The sequence below is a fragment of the Equus asinus genome, chromosome 4 (assembly GCF_041296235.1).
Source record: "Equus asinus isolate D_3611 breed Donkey chromosome 4, EquAss-T2T_v2, whole genome shotgun sequence".
Taxonomy (NCBI): domain Eukaryota; kingdom Metazoa; phylum Chordata; class Mammalia; order Perissodactyla; family Equidae; genus Equus; species Equus asinus.
Genome location: NC_091793.1, coordinates 124,274,282 through 124,301,879, shown reverse-complemented (window position 1 = coordinate 124,301,879; position 27,598 = coordinate 124,274,282). Strand labels below are relative to the sequence as shown.

Here is a 27,598-nt window from a genome sequence, read left to right as displayed (position 1 = left end):
CACATAAGTTAAAGATAAAAACAGCCTCCAGGTTTTAGTGGACAGAGGGTAGCCCCCCCGGGGATCAGCCAAATTGAGTGGATGGAAGTAATAAACACCAAGAAGATAACAACATTAGCCACTGCTGAGCAGAAAATTGGAATTATTCTTCAAGCTATGTTTTTTTCTCTTTTTCTAGTTGCCAGGTTTCGTCTCTCCTGTCTCTCATTGGTACATCGCAAATAAAGAAGCAGCCCAAACGAAATTTCTTTCTTTTAGACGTGGCAAAGTACTCATTGAGCTTAGAGCTTAACAATAAAACTCTAAAAAAGAAAAAGTTCAACAAAATGTGATAAAGAAAACCTAAGTGCTATTTCAAAAACAAAGCAAGATATTACTGGTAAGAATGTAAAGTGGTGCAGCTGCTTTGGAAACAGCCTGGCAGTTCCTCAAATGATTAAACAGAATTACCATATGATCCACCAGTTCCACTCCTAGGTACACTCATACCTCCGAGATATTGTGGGTTCCGTTCCAGACCACTGCAATCAAGTGAATATTGCAATAAAGCCAGTCACATGAATTTTTTGGCTTCCCAGTGCATATAAAAGTTATGTTATACACTATACTGTAGTCTATCGTGTGCAATAGCATTATGTCTAAAAAAAATGTAGATACCTTAACTAAAAAATACCTTATTGCTGAAAAATACTAACCATCATCTGAGCCTTCAGCGAGTTGTGATCTTTCTGCTGTTAGAGGGTCTTGCCTCAGGGTTGATGACTGCTAAGTGATCAGAGTGTTGGCTGCTGAAGGCTGGGGTGGCTGTGTTAATTTCTTAAAATCAGACAACAATGACGTTTGCTGCATCGATTGACTCTTCCTTTCGTGAATAATCTCTCTGTAGCACGTGATGCTGTTTGACAGCATTTTACCCACAGTAGAACTTCTTTCAAAGTTGGAGTCAATCCTCCAAACTGCTTTATCACCTAAGTTTATGGAATATTCCAAATCCGTTTTTGTAATTTCAACAATCCTCACAGAATCTTTACCAGAAGTAGATTTTATCTTAAAAAAACACTTTCTTGGCTCATCCATAAGAAACAACTCTTCTGGGGCCTGCCCGGTGTCACAGTGGTTAAGTGCACACGTTCCGCTTCTCAGTGGCCTGGGATTCACCGGTTCCGATCCCTGGTGCGGACATGGCACTGCTTGGCACGCCATGCTGTGGTAGCCATCCCACATATAAAGTAGAGGAAGATGGGCACGGATGTTAGCTCAGGGCCAGTCTTCCTCAAAAAAAAAAAAAAAAGCAAAGAAACAACTCCTCATTGCTAAAGTTTTATCATGACATTGCAGCAATTCAGTCACCTCTTCAGGCTCCAATTCTAATTTTAGTACTCTTACTTTCTGTCACATGTGCAGTTACATCCTCAGCTGAAGTCTTGAACCCTTTAGTCATCCATGAGGATTGGAATCAACTTCTTCCACACTCCTGTTAATGTTGTTATTTTGACCCCTTCCCATGAATCACAAATGTTTTCAATGGCGTTTAGAATAGTGAATCCTTTCTAGAAGGATTTCTATTTACTTTGCCTAGATCTATCAGAAGAATCACTATCTATGGCAGCTATAACCTTACAAAATGTATTTCTTAAAGAATAAGAGTTGCAAGTTGAAATTGCTCCTTGATCCATGGGCTGAAAAATAGATGTTGTGTAGCAGGCATAAAAACTTTAGTCTTCTTGTACAACTCCATCAGAACTCTTGGATGACCATTGTCGATGAGCAGTAATATTTTGAAAGTGATCTTTTCTTCTGAACAGTAGGTCTCAACAGTGGGCTTAAAATATTCAGTAAACCATGCAGTAAAAACAAGTGCTGTCATCCAGGCTTTGTTGTTCCATTTATAGAGCACAGGCAGAGAGATGTAGCATAATTCTTAAGAGCCCTAGGATTTTCAGAAGGGTCAATGAGCAGTGGCTTTAACTTACAAAGTCACCAGCTGCATTAGCCCCTAACAAGAGAGTCAGCCTATCCTTTGAAGCTTTGAAATCAGGCATTGACTTCTCCTCTCTAGCTATGAAAGTCCTGGATGGCATCTTCTTGCAATAGAAGGCTGTTTTGTCTACATTGCAAATCTCTTTTTTAGTGTAGCCCCCTTCATGAATGATCTTAGCTAGATCGGCTGGGTAAATTGCTGCAGCTTCTATATCAGCACTTGGTGCTTCACGTTGCACTTTTATGTTATGGAGATGGCTTCTTTTGATATGGAACCTGAAGTGAGTTCGCTCACCCATTGCTCAGCAAGCCAATCTCTGACACCGGGTGTGGTGGAAGAAAGTAGGAATTTTATTTTTGCACAGCACTGAGCAAGGAGAGAGGACAGTTAACGCTGAAATCCCAAACTCCCCGAAAAGCTAAAAGGAAGGGTTTTTATTTGGGGTTTTAGATAGGGGAGGGGGAGCATATGGGCTTGCTGATCAGAGCTTTCCCACCAGCCTGTGTTTGTCCTTGAGATACTTGCAGAGAGGAGGGACCCCGTGACCTTGCTGGTCAGCAGCTTTCCCACCAGCCTGTATCTCTTTGTGGAGAGATGATCCAGGTGCTTGTCCTTGATGGTGTCTGTCTCCATGGAGGATAGTGGATTCTGGAGCTAGGAAGCCAGGGAGTAAGCAGGGAATGAGTGTTTTGGTTTTAACCCCATATATGCTAGGTTTCATGTGGGGAAACTGATATCAGGGTCGATATCACTTTCCTTAAACCTCATGAGCCAGCGTCTACTACATTCATACTTTTCTTCTGAAGCTTCCTCACCTCTCTCAGGCTTCATAGGCTTGAAGAGAGTTAGAGCTTTCCTCTGGATTAGGCTTTGGCTTAAGAGAATTTTGTGGCTGGTTTCATCTTCTATCCAGACCGCTAAAACTTTCTCCATATCAGCAGTATAGCTATTTTGCTTTCTTATCATACATGTGTTCACTAGAGTAGTACATTTAATTTCCTTCAAGAACTTTTCCTTTGCAGTCACAACTTGGCTAATTGTTTGATGCAAGAGGCCCAGCTTTCAGCTTATCTCAGCTTTCAACATGACTTCCTCACTAAGCTTAGTCACTTCTAGCTTTTGATTTAAAGTGAGAGATGTGCAACTCCTTCTTTCACTCGAACACTTAGAGGCCATCGGAGGGTTACCAGTTGATCTGATTTCAATATTGTTGTGTCTCAGGGCATAGGGAGGTCTGAGGAGAGGGAGAGAGACAGGGTAACAACCAGTCGGTGGAGCGATCAGAACACACACAACATTTTTCAATTAAGTTCGCCATCTTATTATGGGTGCGGTTCATGTTGCCCTGAAACAAATACAGCAGCAACATCAAAGATCACTAATCACAGATCACCATAACAAATACAGTAAAAATGAAAAAGTTTGAAATATGGCAAAAAGCACTGAAATGTGACACAGAGACATGAAGTGAGCAAATGCTGCTGGAAAAATGGTGCTAATAGACTTGCTCATTGCAGGGTTGCCACAAACCTTCAATTCATAAAAAAAACAATATGTGCAAAGCACAATAAAGCAAAGCATAATAAAACAAGGTATGCCTGTGTATGCCCGAGAGAAATGAAAACGTCTACACAAAAACTTGTGCACAAATGTTCATAGCAGCATTATTCATAATATCCAAAAAAGTGGAAATAGCAAAAATGTTTGTTAAGTGATGAATGGATGAATAAATTGTGACATATCTATACAATAGAATATTTTTGGCAATAAAAAGAAGTACTGATTTTTGCTACAGCATGGATGAAACTTGAAAATATTGTGCTAAATGAAAGAAGCCAGCCACAAAAGGCCTTGTATTGTATTATCCCATTTAAAAGAAATGCCTAGAACTAGTCTATATATAGAGACAGAAATTAGATTAATGGTTTCCTAGGGATGTGGGAATGGGGAAATTGGGGGGTGGGGGGAGATGGCTAAAGGGTGTGGAGTTACAGGGTAATGAAAAATGCTCTAAAATTGATTGTGGCTCTCAAATTGAATGTTTGTAAACTCTGTGGCTATACTAACAGCTATTGAATTATTTTAAAAAGACAATTTATCCAAATTAAAAATTTGTTCTCATCAAAAGACACTTGTATCGAAATGAAAAGATAAGTCTTAGACTAAGATAAAATATTTATAATATATATTATTTGGCAAAGAACTTGTATCCATAATATATAAAGAAGTCCTACAATTCAATAATGAAAAGACAAAGAACCTTGAAAAACAAACCAGGTTATTGGGATAGAGTGACAGAGGAAGTGGTGGTGGTTACTTTCTAAATATGGCACTCAAAGAAGATCTTTTGGAGGAGAGGCTATCTGACAACCATTCTTACTAAAAGAAGGGAGTCTGCTATTGCAGTATCTTGTTGAAGAGTGTTCCCATGACAGGAAATAGCAATTTCAAAGTGTTAAACCTAGAAGGAGTATGGTTTGTTCAAGAATTAGCAGTTTCAGTGGAGGTAAGGGATTAGAAGGCAATGTCCATACAGCTGAGCAATTACGGGAATGACTGACAGAAAATAAAGTTGGAGGGGGAGCTGGGAATGCTTTATTGGACACCCGTTCCCTTGGAAAATCTTACCTCATGATGATGATGGCAATAGAGCAAAACATCTCCTAGCTCCTGCCTATGTCTGTAATTGCCCTTATACAGGTCCACTTAGAAAACATAACCTCACACGCAGACTGAATTCATGCCTAATATGCACACAAATCCATACTTATATTAATTTACCTAGTTGTATGACTAGCACAATTCCCTCGGGATATCCTTGAGTCCTCTGTCCTTCATATCCTCACTCAATTTTGCCAATACTCAACTCAAAAAGTCTCTCACACCTGGCCTTTTTCCTATAGTTCCACCAATAGCTCCTGTTCGTGATTACATTCTGATCCTCTGCAATATTCTAGCTGTTAATTCCACTTATAATTTTGCCCTCTCAACATCTTTCCACACATGCTGGATTTTATTAAAGCACAAATCACATCATACTTTTTTGTATTTTCCTGATTCAGGAAACCTGCTGACTTTTCCTTACCTGTATCTTATTTCTCAAGGTATTTTCCAAAAATATTTTATGGAAAAACAGTCCTTTGTCATGTAACTTTGGAAATGCATTTACTATGTTCTCCCGTAGAAGATACAATTGCACATTACCATAATAAGGATTCTGAAAAAGTCCTACAGTTGAGAAACCTATATAAATTTTTTAACTCAGATAGAAACATATATTAACCTATGAACACTTTTTTTATGTAACAACTAATAACATCTTGCTGAACTAGTATTCTAAGAACACACCTTGACCTAAGAGAGTAAAATCGATGCTGAAAATTAGCATTAAAGTGAATAGAAAATGTAAGCTATGCAGTGTGTAAAATATGTTAGTTCAAATGCATAAATTCTTAGCACTGGAATGGAATTTAAGGACAATCTAGCCCAAGTCATGCATTTTATGAATCAGCTTCAGTAATATAAATTTATTTCCAAAAGTTACTTAATAAGTTGCTGGCAGAGCTGAGCTTAGAATTTCTAGTTTATTGCCCCAGTATATAAATACTATTTTTATTCAAGTTAAATAATTTAACATATATTTATTCTCCACTGCTACATGCCTGGTATATGCAAAGATATCCTGACAATCCATCTTGGCACTTATTGCATTTTTATTTAACTCAATTGGTTGAGTGCAAATTCCTTGAAGGTCAAGGATTTCTCTAGATTTTTTTAATTTCCCTTAGTGTCTAAAATATTATGATGCACAACCAGTCACTAACACAACACATTCATATAATATATTCTTGCCTAAATAACTTCTGATGCCAAGTTAGAAATTAAAAGGGACATAACTAGAGTGAGGACCTAGTTCATAGCTGGTGCCTTCTCACTCTATCTTCATATGGTGGAAAAAAGGAAGAATCTCTGTGGAAGGATCTCACTCATGTATATATATACACAATATATATATATATTATAACCACACTAATCCCATCCCTCATGACATAATCTGCTCTGAAAGACCTCACCTCCTAATACCAGCACTTTATGTAGAATTTTAGGCTTCTACATAAAAATTTGGGGGAAGCAAACGAGACCATAGCATAATCCCACCAACAATGATGGTGGGGTCCATATTCTCACCAACACTTTGTATTGTCCGTTTTTATGAATTTAAGTTATAGTATCTCACAATAGTGCTAATTTGTATTTTTCTGATTACTGATTATGTTGAGCATCTTTTAATACGCTCATTGGCCATATGCATGTCACCTTTTGAAGTGTGTGTTCACTCTTTACCCCATTTTTAATTAGATATTTATTTGTAGTTCTTGATACAGTTTCAATATATGATCTTTGGAGATATGAACTTCAAAAACCTTCTCACAGCTCACCTTTTCAGTCTTAGCAGTGCTTACCTTGATGAACAGAAGTTCTTAATTTTAATGAAGTCCATTTATTGGTATTTTATTTTATAATTGGTGCTATCTGTATCCTGATTCAGAAATCTTGGGCCAGCCTTAGTGGCCTAGTGGTTAAGTTCAATGCGCTCCACTTTGGTAGGCAGGTTTCAGTCCTAGTAGTGGACGTACACCTCTCTGTTAGTGGCCATGCTGTGCTGTGCTGGAAGCCCACATACTAAAAAATAGAGAAAGATTGGCATGAATGTTAGTTCAGAGTGAATCTTCCTCAGCAAAAAAGAAAAGAAAAGAAAAGAAATCTTCGCTATGCTCATCGTGAACATATTCTCCTACGCTTCTTCTACAAGATTTAATGTTTTGTCTTTCACATTTAGATCTTTAAGTTCCCTTGACTCAATTTTTGCATATGACACAGGGTGGGGTAATGCATATTTTTAATGGAGCCAGCTATTCAAGAAAGTCAAGTACAGAAAGGTACAGGAATGTGGGAGAAGTGAGTTAACCAATGCACAGCTCCGGTTTGGGCTTATCATCTTGTTTGCCATTTTGCAAGGTGACTTGATGCATTTTGAAATTTTAAAAAGGAAGTTAATTACAATAATATATAATTAGGTCAGTTCACTCTGATTGATCTCCACAAATTACAGTTTTATAGATGTTATAAAATGTTGTATTTTTTTTCAATGGTATGCCGAAATCAGTCTCCCACTGCTCTGTGAACATGAATCATTTAATGCTTTTGGTCACTTTTCTGAGGCAACGTTATGGAGAAGAGAGAGCGCTGAACTAGCAATCTGCTGACTGAATTCAAGTTCAGATCAGCCATTAATTAGCTGTGGCCTGTTGTAGTGCATACTCATAGTTTATCTGTCCAATATCTTTCCTTTCTTCTGGAAGCAACAATCCCCTCCTCCTGGGGGCTACCTCTGTCCACTCCACCCCCAAAACCAAATACTTAAATCAGATTTCCAATGTTATTCCATTTTCCTGTTTCTGACCCCTGGCTTGTTTAGGGCCCCCCAAATCCATACTGATCTCCTACAGCTTTCCAACTCAAATATATTGGTCCAAAGTGGGGACACTTTTTCCAACTTGAAACTATCAGTGCCATTCTCAAGCTGTTTGAACCTAGTCCATAAAGAGATGTAGGAACGCTATTTTGATGGAAGAACCTTCAGGGTTTAGAACCCAGGAAATATCACTGCTATGCATCGTACTGTGTAGGGAAAGTTGGGCTGCACTGGGCGAGAATAAAGCTCGTGTAAGGGGTGCAGCAGGAATGAAAGACTCCTGGTGGTGGTCAGCTCCCTGACTAGTCGTTTCTGAGATCCAGCCGCAAACCTGCATCTCTAGTCCTCATTGTTCTACCTTCTCTGGAATGAATGAGCTGATGACTTTCTGACCCAAACTATCTGAGCTGGCTTCTGATTCTCACAATCAAGGAAAGTCTAAAACTACTAAAACTGAGCAACACTCTAGGCCACCATTTGTAAAGAAAGTCACGATGGATTTAGAGTCCCAGTTTTCATCAAGTTCTTCAGCAAGCACCCAACTTCAACCTGCTTCCTAAGCCATGGGATAGAAAAACATGATGTATTTTACACTCAAAGTAAAACAGGTTGTATATCTCAAAGAATCAAACGAAAATAGAAGAGTCGCTGAAAAATACATTTTCAAAAATTAGATAAAGCCTACAAATTTGGTTGATAGACTCTTCAAAATAATATATATGTGTATATAGGCATACATATACATACATATATTTGTGGATTCCTATAGCTTATGATATGTTTTAGAAGGTATATAACATTGCTACTGACTCAAAATCAAATATGTGCTAATGTGTCTAAAGTGTTATGAGAAAATAGGTTATACATTTCACTGGTGCTTTTAAAGAAGCTTAAAGCAAAATGGCATTTCTTACTTTATTAATTTATTATAAGGCTACTCACATCTTAATGGTGTATATTGTGGCAGTGATTTGCTACAGACATAAACAGAGAATTCTCAAAGTTGTTTTTGATGGAATATCTGTTCCTGCATTTGTGAATGTTTACTGATTAGATTTCTCTTTCCTTCGGGACTCTGATGGCATTAGTATCTGAACATGTGTGTATGTTCCCTTCTTTTTCTGTTCGCATCCTGTATGAACATTACACATTTCCTTCCACCTCTGAATCCAAGGGAGAAATAGCCTTTAAAAAAAAAATTTAGATATACTTTTCCATTATTTTTTTGCTGTAAATCTTTAAATCATTTTGAAACAGGAAGTGTCACTCTCCTGCTGAAATCTGTTTCCCTCAGAGTGTTAATGTGTTGGTTTATCACTTTCAGTCACTTTTCTGTGAAACATTTTTGAATCAGATAACTCCCTAAGCTGAGGGGGGAAGAACTGGAGGACAGGACTGGCTGGAATGTTAGATATTTCTTTTTTCCTCAGTTCTGTTTGCTATCTCATAGAAAACCTGGTTAGGAAAGTGGTTATAAAAACAGAAAAATATTTTAAAGGAAACAAAGATGAAAATTTGGAAAATGTGTTTCTTTTTTCAAAGAAAGACTGGAGCAAAAAGAAAAAGAAATCAGGAATTGAAAGTTTCATTAATGAGTTAGTAGAAAAATGCAAGAAAAGTTAACATATAATTAGTTCTGACTGAGAAAGAAGAATAGCTGTAGAAAGATGTGGCAAACAGAATTGCATGTGAAAATGGATCTTTAAAAAAATTTTTTGTAATTTATTTTGTTGCAGTAACATTGGATTATAACGTTATATAGTTTTCAGATGTACATCGTAATATATTTCAGATTCTCTGTAGATTACACCATGTTCACCACCCAAAAGCTAATTAGAGTCCATCCCCTCACATGTGAGCCTAATTGATCCTTTCGCCCTCCTCCCTCACCACTTCCCCTATGGTGACCACCAATCCAATCTCTGTCGCTATGTGTTTGTTTGTCATTGTTTTTATCTTCCATTTATGAGTGAGATCATGTGGTATTTGACTTTCTCCCTCTGACTTATTTCACTCAGCATAATACCCTCAAGATCCATCCATGTTGTCACAAATGGCCAGATTTCCTCATTTCTTATGGCTGAGTAGTATTCCATTGTGTATATACCACATCTTCTTTATCCATTCGTCCCTTGATGGGCACCTAGGTTGCTTCCAAGTCATCTTAATACATACTTAGCCATGTTTATCAGCATTTACCCATGTCTCTCAATTATTGCTATTTTAATTTGTATTTTCAAGGAAATATGAAATATGACCTGTGTATTTGAATTTTATTAGATATATGTGCTGAAAGTATGTGAGTCCACAATATTGAATGCTACATACACATGTTTGAAATATGAGTCATGGAATGTGTGGACAGAGATGTATAAGAATACACATTAAATGTCATAGAAATTTACATTTGGAGGTATGCATTAGATTCCTACTAGCCTATGGATAATTATGCATTAACATTTTATTTATTAGCTCTATCCATGTCTTGTATTTCAGAGATGATCTATACAATGAAGAAAGAACAGATTTGTTGGGCTTCTATATGTCTGCTGCTTGGTTGTGCGTCTGCTCCTCTTAATGCTGCTCCTCAGGAAAGTGAAGAACATACAAATATTACAGGTAAAGTGGCGGAAGCATTCATCTTTTTAAGCTAGTCAAAGCTCTCAATTTTAATCCAAAAACAAATTTATTTTCCCCATCACGTAGGAAAATTAGTTTTTATCGAAGGGACATTTTTCTTGGGAAACATCTTATATGTAATGTATCAGAAAACAAACAAACAAACTTAGTCCAAAAAAAGTCATTTTAGCAGGGAAGACTTCTCTTTTTTCAGGCTATAATATTAAACACTGAAGGATCTCTGGAAAATTGCAAGGAACCAAATGCTGTAAGAACAACTCGCTGCGGACTTTGATGCCCCCGTTAGCTGGGAGAAGTGTGAGAAGGAAACAGAAGCTACAGACATCTGAAGTCGAGCCATTCTCTCCTTCCGGCCCTTATTCCCCAAATCAGAACTTGCCAGATGAGTCCAGTGTGAGAATCTAGTCAAGCAGGACACCAAGAGATCTGTAATAGAATTTAGTTCTAATCCCATAAAGCTCTGTGTCTAAAAATAAAATATAACAATCAAACAATAGAGCAAGGAGAAGACTGTACAGTGATTGTTATTATAGATTTCTGTCTTTCTTAAAAGTAATATTTTGTAGCAAGTTAGTAAATCACTGATAGAACTCTCAAGTCATTGGTAATAGTGAGAGAATATGAACAAAATGACAACTTCTATTTGTATTTATGTGCGTTATGTACAAAAGACTTCCATAAATACATCCTTATTACGTATCTTGAACAGCTCTTTAAAGTGATTTTGTTCAGTGTACTTCCCTTTGATAAAGATTGAACAGATAAATTTGAAGTGCCTGAGACTGTGATAGGTGCTAGGCAAGCAGTGGTGACTGAGACCAGGTTCTCAAGAATCTCAGTTTCACAGGGGAGACTGAAGTGTAGACAGGTGGTTTCAGTGTAACGTGTAAGTGAAGTGATGGAGGCAGCCCTAAGGAGCTGCTGTTGGTGAGAAGAGGAAGGGGACTCAGCCACGCTTGGTGACCTGAGAGCTTGGCATGGGGAGGTGGCCAAGTGGTACGTGTGGCATTACTTCATCCTTCACCCAAGAATGAGACACTTGGAGCAGAGCTGAAGATCTGCCCCAGCTGGACCCACAGCTTGAAGCCCAGCTGCCCAGGCGGACCCAGCTGAGACCACCTCCAGCTGACCACGGGAGGGGAAGCAAGGCAGCTGAGATCAACAGGGCCATTCACATCCAACCCATGAGTGAAAAATAAAGGCTTACGGTTATATGCCACTGAGAAAAACATATATTGTTAGAAAAAATTCCTAAAGATGGAATGTTATTTAATGAAGTCAAAACTGTAATGTGCCTTATGAAAATAGGAATTTGGGCATTATGGGATGAACTCTAATCCTTCATTTGGCTCATTTCTCAAAAAGGATGTCTAAAGTTCTAAAATTCTGGAGGTTCAGTCAAGAGGGGATGTGGAGGATAAAATAGGTTCCAACAGGGAAAAAGCAGGCAACCCCATCTCGGGAAGTGGGAGGAGAAAGGCTCTGCATGTTCCGATATTCACCTAGTCCAGTCTCCCTCAGGTAGGCTGAGAAAATGCAAGCCAGTTAACAAGGAGGTTCCCGAAATTGTTACTGCAGCCGCAGTCAACCAAGAAATCAGATTCACCCATCAATATGTAGGCCAGAGTCTAAAATCGCATAAATCCAGACAAAACCCAGCTGGATAAGAAAACATTTTGATCTTAAAGCTAGACTTGAAGACCACTTAGCTGACTGATTGATTGCACAGTCTTACTCAGTTTTTGTTTTGTTTTGTTTTTAATGAATCTTGGAATAGCATGATCCTGCATCTGAATCAATTCAATTTTGGAGATACTGTTTATCACATTATGCCAAGGTCGTACCACCATTTTATAGAAGTACACTATTTCAGTGAAATAGCGTACTATCCTTTTATAGAAAAACATGCAAGATTTTATGGCTTCTCTCACAATAGTAAACTTTCTTTCATCAGTCCAACCAGCAGGTAGGATAAAGTAGAATAAACTTTTTATTCTTTTTTTGGTAAGACAAAAAGGATGATAAACCACAGTGGTGATAAACTTTTTTTTTTAATTCCTCTGGACTGGGAGAGAGAAGATAGCAGGGAGCATTTAGAGAAAGGCAAGTATTTTTCATAAGATTTAGAATCAGACAGACTTAAGTTTGCGTGTGTGGTTTGCCAGAGGGTAGCTTTGCAAAATTAGATGGGTTAATGTAAACTTTCTGACTCGCAGTGTCCTAATCTATAAGCAAGCAATGTAAAGAACCACATTTGGATGGTTGTTATACAAACGGCATGAAAACATGTGGCACATTTTCTGGCACAGAGAAGGCGAAGAGTACATGTCTGAGTTCTTCCCTTCCAGAGAAGTCAAACCTTCTAGTGAGAGAGCCAAGCAGCAGGTCGACTCTTAGATAGCAAGTTGCCTTAAAGCTCTAGGTTCCCCAACAAATTCCGGGAGAATTAGGATGCTAACAGTCGAGGACGCGACAGGCTCCAAGCACTATGAGGAGCCTTCCATCCAACATCCCGGACAAGGGGACGGAGGAGTGAGACTGTAATTGTCGGACGGTGAGATATAAAATACAAGAAATCAATTACAAAAGTGCTTAAACATAGGGCCAGCCAGGTGGCACAGCAGTCAAGTTTGCATGTTCCTCTTCAGCAGCCCAGGGTTCGCAGGTTCGGATCCCAGGTGCAGACATGGCACTGCTTGGCAAGCCATGCTGTGGTAGGCGTCCGACGTATAAAGTAGAGGAAGATGGGCATGGATGTTAGCTCAGGGCCAGTCTTCCTCAGCAAAAAGAGGAGTATTGGCAGCAGATGTTAGCTCAGGGCTAATCTTCCTCAAAAAAAGAAAAAAAAAATGCTTAAACATAAACCATAATTCTGTTTATCTCACTGCATCAGGTTGAATTCATGTTACATTGCCCTCCGTGTGTTTTCCAATTTCACAGCCTTGGGCAGACCCATGTCACTGTCAACACTGTCTTCACATCTCAGTTTTGTCTCAGGAAAGTTATCCCTGAACCCCTCAGACAAGCTTAAGAGTCTGATTATAGGCTCGTGCAGCTTCCTGAGCTCCGTGAATATTTATACATGTAATCTTTAGTGTCTGGATGCCCCATGAAAAAGAGGGTACTGCTGCCATATATTTACTCTCATATCCGCCATGGCAGCACAGTGCCTGCCACAGGCTCGACCCACGATCGTTAACTCTCAAAAATTAAGAAATGAAAACAAGGGCAATTTCCATCCTTTTGAGTGGAGTGGGCTGATGCTGTGTCCAAGAGGGCAGGCCTGATCACTCCTCTACCTCAGGGATGCTGCGCCCAGGTGTAGGTCCCAAGCTCACTGCACAAAAGGATATTCTAACACAAGATTCAGGTAAGAAATACATTAAAATTCGAATAGTAAAGAAAAATAATTGCTAATAAGATACAGTTAATAAAAGTTAATTCTTAGCATTTTCCTTAGGAAATTGGTATAAAATCATCACCTACTTTCATCATTGAAAGCTTTTTTAGTTTTTATAAACTGAATTTTAGAAAAAAGTTTATTAATTGACTGGAAATTATATAACTAAGTCTATGTGCTTCACTTAAATGCCAATTTAGGATTCTCAATTATAGAGATCTGTGACATTATTACTCAGTTACTAAGAAGGTGTGACATATCTGATGTAAAACTATGTGGGAGTCAATTCCAAAGCCATCACTTATGGTGTGAACTGAGCAATTAAATTTCTGCAGTGCTTTTTTTTTGGTGAGGAAGATTGGCCCTGAGCTAACATCTGTTGCTAATCTTCCTCTTTTTGCTTGAGGAAGATTGTCACTGAACTAGCATTGTTACTGAGTTAACATCTGTGGTAATCTTCCTCTATTTTGTATGTGCTTGATGAGCAATGCATAGGTCTGCGCCTGGGATCCAAACCCGTGAACCCCAGGCCGCCAAAGTGGTGCGCACAAGCTTAACCACTACAGCCCCTGCAGTGCTTTCTATATAATTTACAAATTGGAGATAATACCTAAGTCAGAAGGTTGTTGTGATCATTAAATAATATAATTACAAAATGTCTGGATCATAGTAATCACTCAGTAAACGACATTAGCTGTGGTTAGTACTGGGAGGAGTGCTGCAATTACTGGGCATTATCTTTCGTGTTTGTGGTGCACTGCCGCCACCTCGTGGCACAACTACTAAATAGCAGGTTGAACTTCGGGTTGCATATCCTTAACAGGCAAAATGTGAAAGAAAAGATTTGGCATGATGATAAGGAATATCAACTATATTAAGAGTCAAAAGCAGAGGAATCATCAATGAGAAAGAACTGATATACATTACTGATTTATAAGAAATAGTTTTCCTGCACATATATGGCAACCCAGGTGAAGCTCCCTGTGCTCTCCAGGGGGAGATCTGTGTTAAAGGTGCCTGTCTGAAGCCCTTCTTCAGTCGTCGGGTGTCTGCAAAGTTCTAAAGTAACATTAACGTGGGAATCAGGACCATCAGGTGATATGAGAAGTGCTATAGGAATTTCTGAGATAATGGTATGTAGCCGTAAGATTCAAAATGTCAGAATACTTTTATTCCTAGCTCATTTCTCAAAATTATTTATGTGACTTCTGAGGTCTAATTCTAAGATCAGATATTTATAGAACTGATAGGTCAGATTTTGTCCATCCTATAAAAATGCATGTGGAGCAAATACACAGCGCTAATTCGATACTGCCATCGTGGGCCTGCTGTCAGTCAGAGGCACCACGCAGGGTCTCTGATGCAAAGTTTTCTAGCTTCTCACAACTTTTTAACAACTCAGGCTGCCACTTATAGAATTCTCAACCTTTGAGCAACAAAAGAGAATATAAAAAGCATTTACATTCATAAACGTACTACTAGAAAATGCTTTCAATTATTTTTTAATTCAAACTGACATAACTTCAATGATGAAGAGGGAAACATTGTTTCATAAGTCATTTTTTGTTTATACAGAGAGATTTATCTGTGAAAAATGCTTTCATCAACACTCAAATGCTATTTTATATATTACGAATTTCTATAGAAAAAGTACTTGTGTATATAATTTAAGAAAAATAAGGAATGTCAAGGAAGTCTACAAACATTTAAGGAAAATTCTAAATCTGAAGTATCCATTTTTCTAAGTGCTAAAAACTTTTGATATGCCTTCAGGGATCTTTTACAGCTAATTAATTTCAAGTAAGTTCATCAGCATAAAATGTTAGGTAAATAATTAGGAAGAAAAAGAAATGAGATTTAAATATTTATATGATAATCAATAGTTATTAACTTACTTTGATAAAGTTATTTATGTATATTTTATAGAGATTGACTGGCTTTAGGGACACTATATAATTGGTGTAAAAATTATAAAAAACATCATATTGGTAAGCACCTAAATGATATTTTGCCAATTGAACATAACCCACAGGAAGCTGAAAACACACAAATGCATAGGTGCAAAAAATTCAATGTTAAAGATTTGACCAGTATTACAGCTTGCTAATTAGCCAGTTCATGAAAACTGTGTTTGGTTCTAAAAGTTCCCCTGTCTTTTGTTGACAAAGGTATGTGTATCATAACAAATCTCTGTTACTCGTTACTCGACCTTATCAAGTTTGGGGTCTGAAAATTTCTGTTCTGTCATTCCATCTGCTTAATTTATTTCAGTTGAAAAAATAGTCAATTCTGTTATCAGAAAAATCAAAATGGTAATATGAAATATGGTATTTTATAAATTAACCTCGGAGTTTTTAAATTAAAAGTTGCATTAGTGGTTGACATAAAATTCACTTATTCATAAATAGTGTCAAATGAATCAAGCAGCATAATAATACCAGCTATATTTGAATGCAAGGCCTACTTATCTTTTTATAACTCAGAAAATAAAAAATAACATTCCAATTACTTTTTTTACAGAAACTCTTAACATTATTTGAAATATGGCTAATACTTGACATTAATTCAGTGTAGATCATTAGGATAAAATATTAAGGGTGAAAGAGACAATAAAATTATCTAATTCAACTTTTATGATATATGTTTTTCTCTTTCAAAAAATTCAGTTTTGAAATTATAGGAAAATTAAAATTGATTTCGTTCTAGATGTCACACACCCACAAACCTATCCTTTACCTCATGTTTTTAAAATATTTTATGTGAAAGTATTAAGGTGACATCCATTCATGTTTCCTTTTTCAAAGTAAATTATTTTATAGTGCATTAAAGCACTTTTTTCAAAGATACTTAAACTTGGTTTTCATTCAATAGGATACTGCTGCCCTCTAAAGGGCTGCTTCGGTTTAGATCATTTTCCGGTTTTGTATCCTCCACAAGGAATCATGGTGAATAGTGAAAGACAAAGAACAGAGACTCAACACATAGGCAATCCCCGAGGACTATTATACGGCATCCTTTGGTCGTTATTATGTTGGTTGTACCATCCAGAATTTTCAGTGTCTATCTTACTGGCCGATTCTGTAGACAAATGCAACTTAATTAAAGTCAGGCCTCCCTCTATTAATATTATTAGACATGATAAAAATCAATTTTAAACATCTTAGTTGAGTTTCCTGTATGTACAAGCCCCTTCCCAAGATAGGAAACTCTTCTGTGATGCAAATAAGTGACTAAATATTTAGGGAGAAATTATAACTCAAGGTCAACAGAATTGCCTCATTCTATTTTAAAACATAGAAAGCATTGTTTAAGTTTTCTCACTGTTGTTAAAAACCAATCGTGGTAAGTAAAAGCATATATATATATATATATTCGTAATATCAAACACCTAAATTTTCATAATTAGGGAATATTTTAATATAGTATGATATATATATGTGTATATATATATATATACACGAGTATAAATATACTGTTGCTTATTTTGGTTTGTTTTCATGTGGATTGGTGTCTTGTAGGAACCCTGATACTGTTGCTTTTAAAGAGTTGTTTTTTGTGTAAAAATGACACAACAGTGAATTAGGGAGAGGAACTCAAAAAGATTGTCCATTAACGTCTGCCCTTAAAAACTGCTGAATTAAAACAGAGGTCTCTACTTACTGGTGATGCCAACACATCAGCTATCTTACAACTACTGCTCAATTCCATATGGGTCAACTGGTACAGGTGTAAACCATATTTATAAAAAAAGTCTAGAGAAATTATTCTACATTTTCCTTTAATAGTTGATTAATAATAGTTAATCATAATTAATCATTAGTTAGTAATAACAGTTGATTAATAAAGTTTAATAAGACCTGTCTCATTTGATGAGTTTATAAACTTTATCTACCTTTTTGATAATTTTGAATAACTTTTCATAGTTTCTTATATCGGCCTGTGTTTTGTTGTACTTTTCCTTAAAATTAAGATGTATTAAAAAGGAAATAAAGAATATTCCTACAGGGTTGATGAAGGATTTTATGTTACATCTTTTGTTTTTACCTTGTAGATGCTGAGTTACCACCACTGAAACCTCTGCATTCGTTTTGTGCGTTGAAAGCGGATGATGGCCCATGCAGGGCAATGATCAAGAGATTTTTTTTCAATATTCATACTCAGCAGTGTGAAGAATTTGTATACGGGGGATGTGAAGGCAATCAGAATCGATTTGAAAGCCTGGAAGAGTGCAAAGAAAAGTGTATAAGAGGTAGGTGTCTGGAGGCAGTTATCAGCCAGGAGCCTTTAGACTTATTAGATATAACCATAGATTTGATAATTCTAGAAAAAAAAAATTAAAACTACTTTGACATTCCAAGGAATTTTCTTTTTTACTTTTTCAGCTTTCCTTTTCAACTATTGCTTTTCATTTTTGTCATATCAGTCATTTAACATACCTTAAGCCTACTGTCCTATACTCTTCTCCACAATAAAGAGGGAAGACAAGCCCTTAAGTTTACAGGAAGGGTTTTATATCTGCAATGATATGAGTGTAATTCAGCCTCTCTAAGTGGCTAAGAAATTGTTTGTCACATTGACTTAGACTTTCTTTTATCAATACAATGATCTCATAGCTGTCTCCTTCCAAGATAATGAACCTGAGAATCCACTTTGAGGCTCTCAGTAGCTACTAATTAGAAAATTCTAAGCTGCATCAGGAAGTAGAAGTATATATATGAAAGTTAAGTCGTTCTCTTTGGAAACTTGGAAGACTGTAGAAAAGAAAATATCATCCTTGCTGACCCACGAAGACTTTACTGAACCCAACTTTTCATATTTTTATTAAGTTATAAGGTTTAAAAGCACATCACGTTATATTGTTAATAACCCTTATTGGACAATTTTATTCTGCTTTAATCCTATTAAAACAACATTTTTTTTTGCAAATTTTACAAATTATGGTGTTTTGCCTAGTTTTACCGCTTCCCACTGAGATCAATTCCAAAGAATTACTGGTTCAAATTTTGAATGTTTTTATCTCAGTTTTATTCTTCTGAATTGTGAGCTACTTGAAGGATAGAAGAATCTGTGTTCTCTTTATATCCCAAGTTTCTAGCTCCAAATTCCCCCCTCGCATGTTCTTAGAGCTCGTTGAATTGAATTGTACAGCTATAGCAGTGGTATCCTTTTAGTAACACTAGGTGTCTTGTTTTTTGCAAAGCAGGCGGCTCTGCATTCTCCCTCTGGTAATGCTTTCCAAACAGCTTTTACAAAACAGCCTTGGCATCACGATGCTCTTGGCCTGTGGGAAAACCTCAATGTGGTGAAAAGAGAGCACTTCTCTCCTCTGTGACTCTGAGTTGCTTTGTTGTATGCTCCAGAGCTGACAGAAAGGAATTGATGTGAATATATTTCTTTGACTTCAGCGCACTTATTTCCTTCTTTCCTCTCCATAGATGTGCTGGAAATGTTACTGACACAGATTAGGCAGGTCAGTGGTCCCTTGTGGTGCCTTTAGTTTTTGTGATTGTCCGGTCATTTGCCACTCATCACAGATTTCTATACCCATTCTCTTCCATACTGGGCCAAATCATCTTTTGTGTTGATTTGAATATCACTCAGGTTCAGCACCGTGGCTAGAGGCTTGGATGCCTCATTCTTTGTAATCCCCGCTTTTTCGTTTGGCAGCTACTTATTTCCATCAACTAGCCTCTTCCTTGAAATACATACTTGTTTCTTTTTTATAAATTCATGAATCAAGGGTGTCAAAAGTTACCCTTTTCTTTAGATATTAATCAAATATACTGGGACTGGCCTGGTGGTGTAGTGGTTAAGTTAGCATTCTCCTCTTTGGCAGCCTGGGGTTTGCTGGTTCCAATCTCGTGCACAGACCTATGTGCCACTTATCAAGCCATGCTGTGGCAGGCATCCCACGTATAAATTAAAGGAAGATAGGCATGGACGTTAGCTCAGAGCCAATCTTCCTCAGCAAAAAGAGGTGGATTGCCAGAGGATGTTAGCTCAGGGCTAATCTTCCTCCCAAAAAAAAAAAAAAAAGAAAAAGAAATTAATCAAATATAATCATTTTGTTCTTCAGTGACTGCCCTGCTTATAATGTTTTCTCAAGCATCATTACCGCCTAGCATATAAATATGTCTCTTGCCCCATCTATCCATTATCTCTTCAAAAACCACTTGATATTATTGTTTGAATATCTGAGTGTTTTATGTGGCAAACTACTGTTAAGGATAAAGCTAGCATATAGAAAAAATATTTCCAGGCTTTTAAAATATCACCCAAGGAGAAAATTCCATCTTCAGCAATGATGAAGTAACTGGAACTAAACTTCCTCTCCTAATATAAATAACTAGAAAATTGGGCAAAATATATGAAGCAACTGTTTGCAGACATTGATCAAAAGTCAGTGCAGGACTGTGATCTCTGAGAGAAGGGCAACACGTGAGGGGATCCTCCAATCCTCCCAGCTTTCCACTTGAAGGCACTTCTGGACCACAGTAAAAGGAGAGGAGCCCAAGTACAGCCGTGGGGGTCTCCCTGGTGGAGGTTATGGAATTGGAGATTAGGAGACTGAGGTGACTGAGTTTGGGGGGAAAATATGTGGGAGAGAATGTACATATGTCAAGAAAAAGTACAAAAATCTGGATAAGGGTCCCTTTGAGTTTGTCTCTGAATAATAAAGCTGAATGCAATTGGTGAAATTTTGTGTTTGAGAAAATAATTATAGGGATTTGTAAGTGGAAAAATTCCCAGAGCTCCCACCTGACTGAGAGAAATTTAGCATTTAATTTAGTACTAAGACTAAATTAGACCTAGTATAAGGGCCAGTTTAGACTTACCATAATGAAGCTTAAAACAAACCTTAAAAGATCTGGCTGATCCACAGGTGACTTAATTACTTACCAAAAGGCACTTCAACATTTTTTAAAGGAAGACAATAAAATCCAGCAGCCAACAGCATGATATTAAAAAATATCCGTACCCAACCCCCAAAATACTAAACATTCAAAGAAGAAGCAAACTGTGATCCATGATTAGAAGAAAAATTACTCAGTTGAAACAAAGAAGTGACAGAGGCAATGGAATTAGCAGACAAGGACTTTAAAATAGTTATTATACATATGCTAAAAGATTTAAAGAAAACATGAACATAATAAGGAGAAAAATGGAATATATAAAAGAGGACTAAATCAAACTTCTAACCTGAAAAGTACAATATATAAAAATACAATATATAAAATAGGAAATTCACCAGATGCACTTGAGAGCACATTAGACGTTATAGAAGAAAAGGTCAATAAACTTAAAGACAGAGCAATAGAAACGGTTGACAATTAAGCACAGTGGGAAAAAACTAAATATACAAGCAAAAAAGAATATAGTCCAATAACCCATAAGACAATATCAAGAATTCTATCAGAATGTGTTATAGGTATCCTTGGGGTGGAGCGGAAGAAATACGTGAACAAATAATTGCTGAAAATTGTAACTTGTAGAACCAAGAGCCTTGATGAATCCAAAAAAGAATAAACACCAACAAAGAGAAGACCACACAAATAAATAGAATAATCAAATTGCTGAAAATCAGGGATAAAAAGTAAATCTTAAAAGGAGTTATAAAAATGATACATTAGGTATAAGAGAATAAAGATCAAGAGAATCACAAATTTCTCATCAAGAGAAGATTCACAAGAGAGGAAAATGAAACAACTTATTTAAAGAGCTGAAGGAAAAAGATTAACTGCCAATTAGTAATCTAGATCTATGAAAATACCCTTAAAATGGAGGTAAACACTTTTTCAGATCAACAATATCTGAGAAAATTTATTGCTAGCAGTGCATGTCTAGCAATAAAACTGCAGTGCAGTTGTACCTGCACTGCAAGCAATATTAAAGGATTTAAAACTACAGCACATAAGAAAGAGGGGGAAATTCGCAATTACTGCTGTAAAGTTCTGACATTGTTGGTGAAAGTGGTGGAAATTACCGGAAGCCAAATTGTCATAAGTTAAAGATATGTATTAAAGGCCTTAGAAAAACCATTAAAAATAAAATAAGGAGATATAGCAAATAGGCCTATATCACTAATGAAGATACAATTGTCATTAAAATACTCAATTCTAAAGAAGATAGGGAAAGAGGGAAACAGGCACAAAAAACAGATAAACAGTAGGAAAAAAATAGCTAGGGATTTATACTCAACCATAATAATAATTACATTAACATTTAATGGTGTAATTGCTCCAATTAAAAGGCAGATATTAGTCAATATACAAAGCAAATCAAGAAATACATGCTGTTTATGGGAAAGATATCGTTGTTTTTTTTTGAGGAAGATTAGCCCTGAGCTAACATCCACTGCCAATCCTCCTCTTTTTGCTGAGGAAGACTGGCCCTGAGCTAACATCCATGCCCATCTTCCTCTACTTTATGCATAGGATGCCTACCACAGCATGGCATGCCAAGAGGTGCCATGTCCGCACCCGGGATCCTAACCAGTGAACCCCGGGCCACCGAAGCAGAACGTGTGAACTTAACTGCTGTGCCACTGGGCCAGCCCCTATGGGAAAGACATCTTAAAAATAAAGACACAGCTAAAAGAGAAACAATAGAAAAAGATATACCCTGCAAACACTAATCATAAGAATGGTCAAGAAAAGTATACTACAGAAGAAGAGATAACAGCAGAAGAAAGGGAAGATACAAGGATGAGAGCCAATTAATAACAATCCTCAGTGTCTATGTGTATGCCTCAATTACAGAACTTCAAATTTTTCAAAGAAAAAATTGACAGAAGTTAAACGAGAAATCGTTTCTCAGTTCAGTTTAGATTTTTCAATACACACTTTTCAGTACTTAATAGAACAAGTAAGCAAAAAATCAGTCTAGATATATAAGACTTGAACAACACTATCTTCCAACTTCACATAATTGACATTTATATAACACTCTCCTCAACAACAGCAGGATACATACCTTTATTTTGAGTGCACGTGAAACATTCACCAAGACAGACCATATGTAGGACCAAATTTCTTAATTAAATTTAAAAGTATTACAATCATACATAGTATTTCTGTAACAGAAAGGGAATTAAATTAAAAATCAATAATAGAAAAATAACTTATAAACCCCAAATATTTGGAATATGAAAAATATTGTGAGCCAAATGATGAAAAAAACACAAGCTACAAAATCTGAGGGATGCAACTAAAGCAGTGCTTAGAGAAAAATTTCTAGCTATAAATATTTTACTACAAAAACAAAAAGTTGAAGATACATTTTTAAGTGTCATCCTCAAGGAACTAGAAAAAGAAGAGTAAATTAAACCCATAATAAGTAAAAGAAGAAAATGATAAAAATAAGCAGAAATCAGTGACATAGAAAATGGACAAACAGTAGAGAAAATCAATGAAACTAAAAGGTAGTTCTTAGAAGATATCAATAAAAGTAATACTGTTCTAGCAGAGAGAGAACAGAAAGGACCAATATCAGGATGAAAGCATAGATACAGTTCGTGTGAACATTAAAAAGATAATAATGGAATATTATAAACAAATTGGTGCCAATACATTTAACAACTTGGATAAAACAGACAATTCCTTGAAAGATAAACATTATTCAAACTATCACAAGAAAAAGAATAGAAAATCTGAATAGCTCTCTCTATATTAAGTGAATTAGATTTGCAAATAAAAAACTTCCAACAAAGAAAACTCCAGGCCTAGATGACTTCATTGGTGAATTCTATAAAACATTTAAGATAGAAATGACGGGGGGCCAGCCCCATGGCCGAGTGGTTAAGTTGGCGTGCTCCACTTCAGCGGCCTGGGGTTTGCTGGTTGGTTCGGATCCTGGGCGTGGACCTGCACACCGCTCATCAAGCCGTGCTGTGGTGCCATCCCACATAGAAGAACTGGAATGACTTACATCTAGGATATACAACTATGTACTGGGGCTTTGGGGAGAAAAAAAAGATAGAAATAATGTAAATTCAATACAAATTCTTTCAGAAATTGAAAAGGAAGAAACACTTCCCAATTTATGATATGAAGTCAGCATTACCTTCATATTATACCAGATAAAGACAATTCATGAAAGAAAACTACAGACCCAATTTCTATCATGAATATAGTCACAAAAAATCTTAACAAAATAATAGCAAATCAAATTTAGGACAATATGAACAGACAATATATTATGACCAAGTGTGGTTTATGCAAGCTTGCAAGATTGGTTAAATATTCAAAATTTAATCTCCATATTAATCAATTAAAGGAGAAAAAACATATGAACATCTCAAAAGATGTAGAAAAGCAACTAACAAAATTAAACAGCAATTCATAATAAGAATATCCTCAAATTGATAAAGGACACCTATGAAACATCATCAGCCAACATCATACATAATGGTGAAAGAATGAATGCATTTCTCCTAAGATTGGGAACAAGATAAACGATGTTCACACACCACTTATTTTAGACCCTCTAATGGAGGTCCTAGCCAGTGCATTAAAAGAAAAAAGTACAAACAGTTTGGAAAGCAAGCATAACTTTATTGAGAGAAAACCCAATCACATAAAAAACACACATATAAAATATATTAATAGATTGAAAGACGTTATTGTTAAGATGTAACTTCTCCCGAAATAGATCTGGAAATTCTACTCTCTACCAATCAAATTCCAGCAAATTCCATTCTGGTTTTATATTCATTAATTAATCAACTCTAAAATTGATATCCAATATAAAGGACCTGGAATGGGTAAAACAATTCTGAACGAAAGAGCAGCTTTAAAGGACAGTACACTGTCTGATTTTAGGAGTTAGGTTACAGCTGCCAAAATTGGACAGGATGATATGGGGATAAGGATGGATAGAAATCAATGGAACAATAAACAGTCTAGAAATAGACCACACGACCATAGTTAACTGATTTTCTATGAAGATAGACATACTATTTTTATAATAGGAAAAACAATTTAATGAAAAAAAAATAAACTTGGTAAAGCTTTGTTTGTTTCAGTCCTGACTGTCACTTAACTCTCTGAAGCTCACTTTCTTCATGTGCACATTGAAGACGTGCTGATGACATAGACCACAACCGTTAGTGTTGTTTAAACTAGTATTTACATCACTCGTTCAAGGGAAAGATCCCTTCAGGTAGATAATGTGGCTGTAGGTTTGAAAGGGACCGGAAACATTAGAATATCATGACATCAGCATGTTGGTATTTTATCCTGTCACACCTGCTAATGTCTCTATTGCGAAATTATATATATATATTTTATTATGCTAGTAGTTGTTTAGATTTTTATTCATTTGTAAAAACTGCTGTTTAGTTGCTATGATAAGATAGGAATATAATAGAAGTCTCTCAAAAGTGGTCCTCTCTCTGCTGAGAACCTAATTATTTTACAGTAACAAGGAGAATGGCATTATTTCAAGGCATTTCTGGTTGGTTTTTGTTTAATATATGTTATTTAAGCATAAATTATTGACAGAATGATGTAAATTAAGTGTTTCATTATAGATATTCATATTACTTTCCAAGGGATAAAGGGAAGATAGTGTGAGCATAGGGAATAAAAAATCAAAATATGAGGTACATCTTATATATTAAGGCCTGGAAGCTGAAGTTTTGTTTTATTTGGGAAGACCAATGAGAACTATAGTTTGTAAACTACCATGCCTAAGAATAAAGGCAAGCCAAATATTTCAGAGAATAGAAACTATGCGTGTGTTTACTTTGATATGTATGCTAGCTGTCCTTTTGGATGTAAAGTTGCTTTATTGTTTCCAACTATGTATAATTTTGTTTGGTGTATTTACCTATATAATAGAGGCATGTTAACAAAGTTAAATTTAAAAAGTAAAGATACAGTTTGTAAAATAGCTTCTAGATACCTCACTTTCAAAATATTTGTCCTTTGGTTTAGTTGCTTTTTTTCTGTAGCCTAAGCAACAACGTTGTCTTTGATTATTATTTTTTGAAGAATAGGTGTAATGTAGTGTGGGAAATTAACAAATTAGATGAAAGAGATCAAATGTCCACTTAGCTTTATAGACTCTCAGCCTCTACAGCGAGGTTGAATGTGTTACATTTAAATTCATGGAGCGTCAATTCCTGAAACGTCTTTCAAGGTTCTAGAAAGTGTGCTGTTAATATTAATTACTATTTTATTGATGGGGCTACTGTGACTTGTGGCTTTTCATGGGGATTTAGGTGGAACTTTTCTCCACAGGGTATTAAACAGCTGTGTAAATGCTTTTTCCATTCTTATTTTTTACTTTGTCGTTTCATGTTTTATTTGTTTGGAATTATGAATACTTATTTGGTAACAAGAATCTTCTTCCCATAGAGTCATTTTCCCACCTGCTTGGATTTTCTAGGCTGACTTCAACAAATAAGAAACATTAAAAGTTAGCATTCAGATTTTACCCTACCCTTCTCCAACAAGAGACAAAAAGATGAAGAAAGAATGGGAGAGATAAACAACCCATTACAATTACTGAAATGTATCAGATAATTATGACTTAATTTGTTGGATATTACATTTTAATATTCATAATAAAATATTTAAAATGTGAATTCATGTAAGTTAGAGTTCAAAGAATTAGTACAATGGGAATTGGTAAAGCACACTCTCATTTCTCCTTAAGATGTCATTAACAAATGTTATGTTATACATAAATCTAGGAAAATATGATAACTTGGGTAATTTGCTGTAAATCTTATCTTTCTATTTTTTCAGACTGTAATTGGCATAAAAATCCATTAAATAGGGTTTCCATGGTTGTTATTTTCAGAATCCTCAAAGATAATCATTAGTAACATAAATACAGTTAAAATTCCAATGGGCTAAAACACTTTATTTGAGTGAGTTTGTGTGTATACCAGCTGAATTAATCTGACTTGAGATGAAACCAGAGACAAACAAACAAAATAGTTCTCTCTTTTAATATTGCATGAACATTGAAACCAAGCATTTCTATGTTCCCATCACATGGCTGTTATCAGTGGATAAAACAGAATAAAAATTATCATTCAGCGCTCTAGTCTTACATGCTATTTATATGTATATATTCTTTCCTTGCCCTCAGAAATTAAAACTGTAACATTAGTACATTAAAACATTTTAATGTAAGCTTATTATGATGATCCACTATTTAATTAAAAAACAGCAATTGGGGGTTGGTTATTTACAATTCAAAAAAAATCACAATATTTAAAATGGAATTAGAATTATATATACCTTTTTAATATATATTATATGTATTTCTTTTGTAAATATATATATATTTCTTTTTTAAAAGACTACTGAATAAAACACAGTAAAACTCAAAAAGGAGATAGGCCCCATTACCTTGTCTTTCATGGGTGTTTTACTCTCCAAAACACTCTTTCCCTCTCTCTCTCTCCTCTCCCTTACCATACAACTAATTAACTAATTATAAGCTGCCTCAAACAAAGCTTTTCTCTGTAATACAAGTGATTATAAAACAAAATAAATATCACTCAGCTTTCTTAATGTTTACATGAACAAATTAAAACTTCACGTATATCAATTTGAAATTCATTATCATTAAAATTAGAATTTAGAATCCTTTCTCGAAATACAATGAGTCAAAGACAAGAAGCATTCTAGTTCTTGAGTGGAGTAATGGCATTAATTCTATGAGGCTAAACCTAAAAATATGTCCCAGATAACTTTTGCTTCATTTCTCCTCTGTATTTGGAAATAATAATAAAGTTATATTTGAGTTAAGAATGAGGCAGGGAAGGAATTAGAAAAGGAGATAGTTCTGACTTCTTCCACCCCTACTCCCAATACTCTATAGAAATTATTTGTTTTGTGCGCAAAGCAGGCTATTTGAATTACTTTCATATTTTACATTATTTTGATCATAGATATTTTGAATAACAGAGTTCACTGTGAATTCTTATTTTTGTAAATGTGTTAGAAACTTTTAACATAGTTAATTATGTTAAAATAATTTAATCTTTATAAAAAATGAAAAGAAATATATTTATTGACATTATGTATAGGAATAATTCTAATGGTAATGGATACAGTATCCTAATTTTTTAAATTGAAATTCA

General features: G+C 35.8%; 1 protein-coding gene across 6 annotated transcripts in view; it reads left to right on the top strand.

Annotated features, from left to right (window-relative positions):
* The window catches only part of TFPI (tissue factor pathway inhibitor), a 76,273-nt gene that overhangs the window by 21,625 nt on the left and 27,050 nt on the right, over positions 1–27,598 (top strand). For all 6 annotated transcript variants that reach the window (XR_001399923.3, XR_011502910.1, XM_014852909.3 and 3 more), the window contains 2 exons: positions 9,954–10,076; positions 17,549–17,746. Coding sequence is in view for 4 of the 6 variants with exons in the window: in XM_014852909.3 (XP_014708395.1) it covers positions 9,956–10,076; positions 17,549–17,746 (319 nt within the window). In the remaining 2 variants the exon portion in view is untranslated. The remainder of the gene's footprint in view (positions 1–9,953; positions 10,077–17,548; positions 17,747–27,598) is intronic.